The sequence below is a fragment of the Polyodon spathula genome, chromosome 4, assembly GCF_017654505.1.
Source record: "Polyodon spathula isolate WHYD16114869_AA chromosome 4, ASM1765450v1, whole genome shotgun sequence".
NCBI classification, from domain to species: Eukaryota; Metazoa; Chordata; class Actinopteri; order Acipenseriformes; family Polyodontidae; genus Polyodon; species Polyodon spathula.
Window position 1 is genome coordinate 82206477 of NC_054537.1, and position 11899 is coordinate 82218375.

General features: G+C 36.4%; 1 protein-coding gene across 3 annotated transcripts in view; it reads left to right on the top strand.

The window, feature by feature from the left end:
- Window positions 1-6492, top strand: part of LOC121314950 (NIPA-like protein 2) — a 29554-nt gene extending 23062 nt beyond the window's left edge. For 2 of the 3 annotated variants that reach the window (XM_041248748.1, XM_041248745.1), the window contains 3 exons: window positions 3279-3342; window positions 5003-5097; window positions 6066-6492. In XM_041248748.1, the coding sequence (XP_041104682.1) occupies window positions 3279-3342; window positions 5003-5097; window positions 6066-6205 (299 nt within the window). In that variant the 3' untranslated portion in view covers window positions 6206-6492. The remainder of the gene's footprint in view (window positions 1-3278; window positions 3343-5002; window positions 5098-6065) is intronic. The other variant, XM_041248747.1, reaches the window with a different exon arrangement.
- The last annotated feature ends 5407 nt before the right edge of the window (window positions 6493-11899 follow it).

Consider the following 11899-nt stretch of genomic DNA (forward strand, 5'->3'; position numbering starts at 1 on the left):
GTTTAATTTCTTAATTGTTTAGTAATCCCCTGCACCTGGTGGTAGTTGTAAATTAGAGCCAGGTGCAGGGTATTTAAGAGAGATAGGCAGTTTGTTCGGGGCTGCTGCTGAGTGAAGATCCCGACTGAGTGTGTGTGTGTCCAGTCATATCGGAGGTGAAGTACGGAGTGAAGCCTGTGTGAGTTTGTATTTGGTGTTGGTGTCAGGTAAACGGCTTAGCCGTCCTGAATGTTGAGTTAGGTTCCAGACTGTATAGTTAGTGCTCCAAGAAGGAGCTAGGTGTTTATTTGTTTTGTTTAATTTATTTGATTTTGTGGTTATTAAAAGTGCGCGTCAGCTCTAAGAAAATTCCATTTCTGTGTCCTGGGTCTATTTTAAAGGGGTGACGAACTCTGAAAGTGGCGTAATCTTTCACAATATATATATATATATATATATATATAGATATAGATATAGATATATATAAAAAGACATCTCAAAATGTGTTGCTCCTGTGATAAGATGTTGTGCTGTCAAACTTGTGTTGGTCTTTGCCTAAATGCCAGTGGACGGGTGTGCACATCAAAGTCACAGCTAATTGGCATGTTTGCTTCAAGTGTTTCAGAGGGATCACTCTGCATAGAGGCAAAGGGGGTAGGTTCTGTCAGTCTTTGACAACTATGAGTGACTGCAGATTATGTTACCAGTTGGTATTAATTTTGAGCAGTCTTCTGTGAGAGTTTCATTGCACCACTTCCCTAGAATTGAGTATTTGAGCAGGGGGTGGGTGAGTTTTAGTTATAAAAAGATGAGAAAGGGAAATTATTATTATTATTTTTAATGTTTAATAAGTAGTTTAAGAAGTTAAAGGCTATATAGGACCTTTTTTTATTGTGTTGTGTTACATGTTCCTATGTGTGGCTACAACTGTTTAAGGTGTGTATTGTTTTAATTATATTTTTTTTTTACAGTATATCACTTTTTTCACTTTTAAATTGCAGTGCTGTCAAGCTGTTTCTATTGTAGCTCCAAGATTGCCTGTCATGTATTTCTCAGAACTACATTTCCCATCATCCTCTTGCACACTGGTAACTCCATCTCTGTTACATATGTGAGCAGGAGCTTGATGTGAAATGTAGTTTGAGTGGTCCATGTAGGTCCATTTGAAGCCATTTTGGAGGCAGTGGAATGCAATAAAAAATTTTAAAAAGTGGTCAAAATGTAAAAAAAAAAATACACACATCTTTACTTAAACAGTTGTAGCAACACATGGGAACATATATCCTTTAATAAAAGTGAGTGATTATTGTTTCTTGATGTGACCTAGATGTAAGAAATGCACAGTCCTTTCCTTCAAATATTGTTTTATTTTATTCAGTATATGCAGTTTAATTCCGGAAACAAAAAGAGAACGCTCAAAACAGTACAGAGCACATCCAAATGGGCTGCACGGACCAAAACTTAAGTTCAAAACAAAAGCAGAACAAGACAAAATACTGTAGGTTTGATCCAGGACTCAACTTGGTTTCAGTGTGTGTACGAAGAGTGAAATTGTGCTGAGTGCACCTTGATTCAAGCAGCCATTGACCTCAAACCCCCTCCTTCCTTCTCTTTGTGGGTTCAGTCACCCCGGCACCCTGTGGAGGGTCTTGTGTACCTGTCGTAACGAAAACTGGTTCTGGCTCGCACTGCTTAAGATGCCCCTTTGTTCTTCTGTCCTTAACCTATGTTCAATCAATCAAGCTTTTTTTTTTTATATAGCCCCTTTCATAGTGGACCACCATGACAAAGAGTTATGTTATGTCTGGAGAGCATCGGTTCGTCCAGCAATGTGCGATTGTGTTTATTCCATCAAGCAGACAGTCGCCGTCCGTGCAATTAAATGCAATATTGCAATCTCACCTTTTACCAGTTACTATACCTCCTTTGATAATCTCCTTTAAAACTAACAGAGTGTACAAATCTGCAAACATGTGTATCTTATATTGCATTCAAACCTCTTTCCATGTTATCCAATAGTAGTGTTAATGGAGCTTGTTCAAGATGACACTACTCTGCTGTGGGCCATATTTTCAAAGCATTGACTCCAGTTTTTTGTTATTAACTCCGGTTTAATTATACAAAACTAGAGCCAAACAACTAAGTCCTGTAACCCAAGATCTCTTAAGCATGCATGCGATGCTTGTTTCTCCTTCTGTAATGCTTACAGGATTTTTTTGTTTTTCTCTTTTCCAAAAAAATTAAACCCCGGAGGAAATGCTTTGGGGGGGGGGAAAAAATGGCCCTAAATATCATATCAAGACTCATTCTCTAAAGAATCACGTGGTAGACTCAATAACGTCGACTGGAAACAAAATGAAAATCTATTTCATCTGTTTGTTTTTCTCACGCTTTCATGTTGTCATGCAAAGCTGGTGTCTTTTATTTGAGGATGAGAATGAGATTTAGAGTGCTTTGGATTATAACGTTGTGCTAATAAAAGGCTTAATTGTCATTGAGCAAATTATGTTTTCAAATCCAGCAGCAATCGCAAAATTCACACTGTTGTTGTATACCTTAGGTAATCAATCCACTTCAGTGACTTAATGTAGGGGCAACAAGCCATAACAGAACTGCAGACAGCAATGATTCTGAATGTTCAGAAGGCACCTGTGTACATTTATAAAGCAAAGACCAGGGGTCAGATTGAAAGAGCTGGGATAAAACACCAGATTATTAAGATTTATTTCTGATAGCAATGTCTTCCAATTTACAAAGCCAGTTCCTCTTAGTTTTTAGGTTGCATTAAAAACTAACTAATGAATATTTCACAAGCGTTAATTGATATAAAAAAACTTTGGAGAAAGAGTTTTTAAGTTTTAATTTAAGTATATCAAATGGATTTTAGCTTTGCAAAGTTTGTGCTAAAAATAATCTTTTTGATTAGCAGCAGACATTTATCTCGCTGAAAAGTGTGCATTTAACAAAGTACAATACTGGAACATCATGGAATTATTTTTGTGAAAAGGTGTTACTACTTTTGGTTTCTAAAGGCAGTTTGTCTTTAATGTGGCATTAATAAATGCATTAAAGTTGTGTGAATAGCATGTGAAAAGGAAATAGGAGATGTGACGCCTTCATGACACAAATGACAGGGCAATTCTGTAAAGGTGTCATTAATGTCAAACCTTTGTGATTTACCACAACAAGCATTTAAAACAAAAATAGCAAACAGACATACAATTTCAGTGCTCTGAAAAACCAGGTCCATTGTGTTATTTAATTGTTTTTTTTATTTTTTTATTTTATTCTAATTGCAGGGGTGATATTTTATCAGGAGTTTTATGGTGTAGCCTTGCTGAATATCTTCATGTTCCTCTTTGGGTAAGTAATCTGTGCAGCTAACTAACACCAGCAATTACATTTTACATCATGTTTTCATACGATACAAAGACACACCCCGAAGCCATTTCAAATGCATACCTTAAAAATTACAGTAAGGCTTTAGTTTCTTTTTTTAGTATTTAATTGTATTCACTTTTAGAGCCTTATCTTTCATCTAATTTAGCATAATATTCTTTCAAGTACGATATTGTTTTGTTTTTTTATTGCTTTGTCTCTTAGATTGTATTACTAATAACAGGACTATACCTGAGCCTTGCGCTTGCATTCTATAGGGAACCATATAGGATCAGGAGGTGTCCTATTAGCTGCAACACAGGAAGTAAATGGAGAGGGGAAACCATGTACCACCATCAAATTAACAGTATTGTGGATGATAGGTGTGCTTCAGCTGAGCCAAAGTTAAAATGAAACTTTCAAACTTAAAGAACAGCTTCAGTCTACCTAGCTATTTGTACCCTAACCCTACCGAGTTATCTGAAGAAGGAAGTAATTGTTTTCTTTCTGTTGTCATCTAATCAAAACATTTTAAATGTACAAAAGATTAGAAAATATAGATCAGTTATTACCGTTTTACACACAATCGGAGTTTTTAAACAAGTAATCCATAAGGTTGTTTATTTTATTTTTGAATCGTGCTAATAACCTAATAAATTACTCTGCTATTAACTTGCTGAGCATGCTGTTACAGTACTTAAAAATAAATAAATAAATAAAATTGACTACAATGGCAAAACTGGGTCAATTTAACAACTTTACTGTTTTCTGACCGGGGTGTCTGGTAACCGTATCAATAACCTAACAAACCAAACGACCACATAAAGACTTTAAAGCAGTTGAAGTTCTCTTCTAAGTCCTCGCACTTTCCTGTACATAGTCTTTTAGTAGTAGATGCCACTTGGGAGTTGTGATTGGCACTGTAAGTCTTTGAGAGCGTTGATGGGTGAGAAAAAAATGTGTGTGTGTGTGTGTTTTGTTCCTCTCCTTTCTCAGATAGAGCAATTATTTCAGCCTTTGGAGCTATGTTTTAAATCTTATAGTTTCCGAGACCTGTTAATTTAAATAGGCAAATGTAAAAAAAAAAAAAAAAAAAAAAAAAAAAAAACACTGAGCATACACTTGTGATCTCCAGTCAAGCTGGGTGATCATGTGACCACAAGGCTGTCGAGGACCGTGTACACAGAATGTGTCAAAATACAGGTTGATGCAGGCGTTTTGAAGGGATGGTAAGAGGGGTGGAAATCAATTGCATCTGTTACATTTCCTTGATATTAAGCAGAGTGTGATAGTAATCAAAGTGATATTATCTGGAGCTTCTTTCCAGCTTCTTTCCATTGGTTCCCATTATGTTGTGGTCAGGACATTTCAATTTGATGACAGTAGGCAAATTGTGATAAAGTATTAACTGGAGTAAAATTAGATACTGTATACAGGATATGATGTATTGCAAAATGTATATAATAACTAATCTTCTTGCATTTCCATATATGATGATTAGCCAAACTTTTAGACACATCATAATTTTTGTTTTTTTAAAGAAAAGCCGATTTTCGGTCTTTAGTGACTTTTCATTAGTGAAACATTACATCTATCAGTCCTTTTTACCACTTTCCTTCACACGTTTACTGTTTCATTTTCACAGGATCCTGCTGTCTTTTTTTGGAGTTTTTTTAATTGCTAGAAACAGGGAAAGAAAAAAGTCTGAGGTTCCTTTTATTGACATTGACCAAGTTCCAGGTGAGGATATCTAATGCAGAGTTTGAACTGTGACCCCCAGCAGCCCCTCTCTCAAGCATCCTTGCAGTTGTGCAGCCCATTTCAATGTTCTTGTCCTCGATTGCATTCCTCTTCACCTCACGGGTTCCCTCCATGTTACCTTCTACTGGCCAGTGTAGTAGAGTGTGTCAACCACTGAGCACACTCTGTGGCTTCAGAAGGACTGATCCAATTACTCGCGGCCCTTTTTATCAAAGCTTTATGCTCCCTCTCACTACTGTCCCTCCCTGTCCCACCCTCACCCTGTGCCCAATCCCATTTCCGTTCCTTCTCTCTTCTTGCTCCCCTTCATAGCAATAAACTCCCACTCATCATAAAACAGTCACCCACTCTACGCAGTTTTCGCTCCTCCCTTAAAACTCATCTTTTTTCCCTAGCCCATCCTACCCTTACTGCTGGCCCCCGACATCCTGTAATGACCTTTCCTTCCCGACCCTGACCTAGCCTCTGGCCCTTGCTTTCATATAGCTATTAATCTCCTCACCGTACCCCAGTAATCTTACCCTCTTTCTTCACCCATTTTTTCAGATTGTACAAATTCTAAAAACTTGTAAAGTGCCTTGGTTAAAGGTGCTATAATAAATATCCAGATAATTCTTTGAAATTGCAATTTTTAGAAAATAAGTGACAAACAACTGTTCCTTTTGATATCCTACTTGTTAATCTTTTTTTCGGTTAATGGATGCAAATAAATAATTTAGACATTCAAGTGCCGTACAGGTGTTGGGAGCAGGACTAATAGAGCTAAGTTGTGACATCCAAACACAAATAGCCTGTTTAATTAAACAGGGTACAGTAGTTCTTCCCGACTTAATCACAATGTTAAAATAACTTTACAGTAAATATTTTAGAAATAGATTGCCATATTTAACTTCTTGATAAAAATAGCAATGTGTTTTTTTTTTTTTTTTTTTTTTTTTTTAATGTAGGACAACAATCAATAGATAAAATACAGCCAGATGCAAGCAGCATATCTTATGGATCTCTGGATGCTGAAGCAAAGCCTCTAGGCAACAAAGATGGAGAACTCAAAGAGCCTGCATTGAATCTATCCTCTCTCAAACCCTGAGTGCTGCACAGATGTATCTGAAGAAAACTGTGTTGAAGTTCATATCCTGTGTATGCACAGAATGCCATGAAACAGAGAGGATGGTATCCTACATGCTTTCTCCCCTGATGCACTGAAAGAATACAATGCCAATGCTGATGCCAATCTTTTTAAAATGCAAAGTTGCTTGGGAAAATAATTGTTATATTATTATCCATCACTATAACAATGTGTGGCTAATGTTTACAATATTTGCCTGTATTGTAAAATAAAATAAACATGAATGTATTTTATAGGTTCAAAGGGAAACCCATGTGACTTGACTTGGTTACTCATCAAACCTGTCAACTTGCTGTTGCACTTTGTGTTCAGCAGCCCTCAATACTGGACTTGGATATTTGGGTGACTATGTGTGTCCTAGCAGGAAACAAATATATATCTGCCAGTTTGGGGGGGATTACCAGTTGTGCTTTAAATTAAACTGTGCAGACTCAAAAGTTATCTTACTAAATATCAATGTGCTGTGCAAATTGAACCCTGTCCCACCCAGCACTAAACCTTTCTCAGCTCTTTGCCGAAGGCGAGACAGAGCAAGATGAGTAAAATCAAATTATGTTAATGACCACAGCCTGTGTGCACTGCAGATAAGCACTTTATTAAAAACATACACTACCTGCTTTTGTGATACAGTACACAATTTGCTGTTTTATTTTAATAAGAAATTAGAGAAACAATATGCATTATCATTTTGTTTATTGTAGAATAATAAAACTAATCGCGTGTTTATATTAGAATTACATTTTTTTCCAATATTTTTTTTCATCTAAATTAAAAAATGAAATGAACAATAAGCAATGGACAACCCATTGCAAGAGCTAGAACTAGTCCACCTTGAATGATGTGTGCAATCATTGGGAGTGATTCTGGGTTCTGATCTTTCCATATTGAGATCATGTTTAACTAATTCAGCCATTTTCTGGCTTTGAGCTTTCTGTAGCACTGCAGCCTTTCGTTTCTGCTGACCTAGCCTACTCTACATACATTATATAGAGGGTGAATGGGAGAGAACATTTTGTCATGTCATATTTAAATAGGATGGTTTCTGTTAAAACTTTAAAGAGAGATACAGAGAAAAACGATAACTCAATATATTCGTGCAAATTTTCTTCAAACTGAACTTCTCTGACAAAAGCCGAACCTAACCTCGAGAGCACCTACCTAATTATTCATCTGCCCATTCAAATGATGAAATTGCTTATTCCTGGTTCTTCATATTCAAGAGTGATGAGGTGGCTTATTCCTGGTTCTTCGTTGTGGCCTCTCATCGGTGGGACTAATGAAGGCTTATCTGTATAACCACTCTCCTAAGTGAAGAAAATGTTCACTTACATTGTATAGTTATTCCACATACAGTAGTTCACTAAACCGTTGAGACCAGAAATGGTTCTGATTAACTGTTCACAGTATTAATCGTAATTGGTATCATACTAAAAATACCTTGTCTTTGTTTACACATACTAATATTTAATCAATTAATATATATATATATATATATATATATATATATCTATATATATATATATATATATATATATATAATAATTACAGTGCCGTGAAAAAGTGTTTGCCCCATCTGATTTTCTGCATTTTTGCATATCTTTGACACTGAATGTTATCAGATCTTCAACCAAAATCTAATACTAGATAAAAGGGACCCTAAGTGAACAAATAACACAACATTTTTATACTTATTTATTTAAAAAGAAAGTTATGTAACACCCAATGCCCCTGTGTGAAAAAGTAATCGCCCCCTTAGACTCCGTAACGCCACCTTTAGCAGCAGTAACTGCAACCAAAACCTTCCTGTAGTTATTGATCAGTCTCTTACAGTGCCATGGAGGTATTCTGGCCCATTCTTTCATGCAGAACTGCTTCAATTCAGTGACATTTGTGGGTTTTTGAGCATAAATTGCTTGTTTCAGGTCCTGCCACAACATCTCAATGGGGTTTAGGTCTGGAGTTTGACTAGGCCATTCTAAAACTTTAAATTTCATGTTCTTCAACCATTCTGATGTGTGTTTCGGATCAATGTCTTGCTGCATGAAATCCGTTTCAAGGGGTAGGGCCTGGAAGGCTTAGGCCTGTAGGTCTGTCTAGAACTTTGAAATTTAATGGTTCTTCAAGAGAGGGCATTTAGGCACTGTGATTCGAAAATCATTGTTACCAACCTGCGCACTGTGGTATATGTGCTTCAGCTTCAGCTCACGGACGGATGGCATGATATTCTCCTGTAGAATTCTCTGATACAGAGCAGAATTCGTGGTTTCTTCAATGAGGGCATGTCGTCAAGCTCCTGATGAAGCAAAGCATCTGCAAATCATGACACTACCACCACCATGCTTGACCATTGGTATGAGGTTCTTACTGTGGAATGCAGTGTTTGGTTTTTGCCAGACATGATGGGACCAATGTTGGCCAAAAAGTTTCACTTTTGACTCATCTGTCCATAGAACATTGTTCCAGAACTCCTGAGGATCATCCAGGTGCTTTTTGGCAAACTTGAGACGAGCATTCATGTTCTTCTTAGTGAACAGTGGTTTCTGCCTTGCTACTCTGCCGTTAATCCCGTTTTTGCCCAGTGTCTTTCTGATGGTGGAGTCATGAACACTGACCTTAGCCGAGGCGTCTTTGTGACTTCCTGGACGATTTTACACCTTGCTCTTGGAGAGATTTTGGCAGGACGGCCACTCCTGGGAAGATTCACTACTGTCCCAAACTTTCTCCATTTGGACAATATGGCTCTGACTGTGGTTTAGTGGAGCCCCAGAGGCTTTGTAACCCTTTCCAGACTATATATATATATATATATATATATATATATATATATATATATATATATATATATATATATATATATATATAATATATATATATTCTGAAATTTAAGTTTGATTTCTGTCTGCAATCAGCGCACACTTCATAATGATAGAGTTCTGAAATTTAAGTTTGATTTCTGTCTGCAATCAGCGCACACTTCATTTTGATTTCGTGGTTCTGATTACAGACTGTGTGTGCAGACTTAGAAAAAAACACTCGGAACAACTGACCAGTTAATCGGACCCGCTTGTGTATTCCTGGATATCATTTTTGTATGACCTACTTCAGTGTAAAGCGGTGGAACTATTGAATTGGTTATAACTGGGCTGTCTGCCTGCAAAGTTGCTTGATGCTAAAACAGTTAAAAGCTTAGAAACCACTATAGTCTGATGAAACTATGCATTGGTATTTGTTATAAAATGCCAGCCTGCATACTGCGGATAGAGGTCAAGGAGGTGAAGTATTGTATGTGTGAATTTATTATCACGTCCATGTTTACACAGAGCACCAAAACTCTTGAAACACATTTCCTGTGTAATTTTCTGCTTCCTACTCAGAAGCCAGTTCTGCGCTTAAAAAACAAATTTGATTGACTCGACGTGCTTAAGTATTCAACAACCAAATATTGCTTTATCTGTTCTGCAGTGTCTGTGAAAAGTGCTTTATAAATTTAAATTGTTCTGCATAATTGCATTATCTGGGAAAAATAATAATTTGAACAATCTGATGGGTTGCCATGGAACTCACCCACTGATATCCAGCCTGGCCAACTGCAGTAATTTAGTATATACAGCATAAAAAAACCCCAATAAGATCAGCATCATTTTTTCACAGAAAAACATATTGCTACATTCCATTGTCTGTTTTCTTTGGAAACTAGGACGGAGGGTCACCAGGACAGGTTCAAATCAGGTCTTAGTTTAGATTTCCAGACCTTATTTTCAAATTCATTTTCAAATGCAAATTAATTTCCTGTGCAAGTTCTAAAGAGCCTGCCTCTCTTTCTGTGCTAAACAAAGGACGTTTACCTGAACCTTTTATCTGATTGGCTGAACAAACTGTTCCAGTAACAGTTGGTAATGATTAGTTTGACTTCTAATAATCTTAACTGTGTATTGCTAAATACTTCACCGATATGTTGTCAAATGTGATCCAGACTCTGAATCAGTAAGTAAATGTGTAAACTCACACCCTTCCTATCAACAGTCCTGGCTACACTACTGTAAAATATTATTGACAGATAATCTACTTTTTGCATTTTTTTGTTTTGTTTCAAGCTGTGAGGGCGATAGAAACTGAGTTTAAGAATACTGTCATGAGGCATATCTCCATGGAGGTGAAACTAAAACAAGCATAAAAAGTAATGATATTCAGTAGCAATACTGTGTGTCCTGTCTTCAGTGTAATTGCTTTGGAATTGAAAAGCACAACACTCTTCATCAAGGTCAACACAATATTGTATACCATCAGAATTGTATTCTTCACATATAGTGTCCCATACGGTTCTAAATTAGCTTTCACATATTGCTTTTTTCCAGATTATTTTCTCTGGAAAAGCCTATCCTAAAAAACAACAACAGCCCTTTGATGAAGTGTGTTGATCACCTTCAGTTATAACCCTGATGATTAATAACCCACTTTACCAAAGATAATCATTCTCTCATGGACTCCTGAGGAAACTTTACTCCACTTTTTTGCCCATTTTATAGGATACTTTATAGAACACTGAAAGTGCTGTCTGTCTCTGCTTAGCAACAAAAAGCAGTTCTGTGAAAGGAGCTCACCTCTGGAGAGTGTGTCCTTGCTTCTAATTATATATATATATATATATATATATATATATATATATATATATATATATATATATATATATAAAATAAATGTCAGATCTGACTGTTTGCCATAATAGAAAAAACCAGCATTATCCTTCACTCGGTGTCAAGTGTTGGTGTCAGATTTGTGAGTTTTAGAAGCAGTATTTTACATTAGCCATCATCAAATTTACCTGGAAGGTCAGCAGAGATGGCTAATCTAAAAACAATAAATAAATAAAATAAAATAAATAACACATATCGGGACTGCTAACTGTAATTCCTAACACAGGAGTGAACAAGCCATAATACAACCTTTTCCACAGAAAATATTTCCAGTCCAGGGTTTGAGGCATGCTGGTGAGCAATGCTGGGAAGCTTCCATTGACACAGCTTGTGCTATGCCTGTTTATTTTAGATCATTCTTCCCCAATAAAACAGGCATAACTTATGTTAGTAAAAAATTCAGTAGTACTGTGCTGACTTAACATTGGCTGTCTGAAACTGGCAAACAACCTGCCAAACATTACCATCTGTAACTCAGCTTATTATGGGTAGAATGTCAAACAAGTGCATTGTGACCAGAAAAGGTTGCCAAGGAACCAGAACTAACAAAATACTGGAAACCAATAGCAACCTGGTATGAAACCAGTCTGACAAACATGAAAATGAATGTAATACATTTCGTTTGAACTACACTCTCATTTATACACAATATGTTCAGAACCAAAAGGTTTTCAGGTTTCAATCCCAAACCTGGCATTTTATAAGATATTAAACAAGCTTTTCCTTTTAGTGATAGTATCACTCCAGTTGGTTTACTTTTCAAATCTGAATTAGGATACATTTTAAAACAGGAACCCTCCCAATGCTGATTTAGTGTTCCATGGAGGAAGGTATTTGGTGCCACATTTTGTGAGTGTTCTCCAAAATCAGTTGAGCAGAGTGTTTAAAAATAGTAAGTATGTGAAACATAATGACTGCCAATGCAAATGCAAAAAAAAAAAAAAAAAAAAAAAATCAAGAA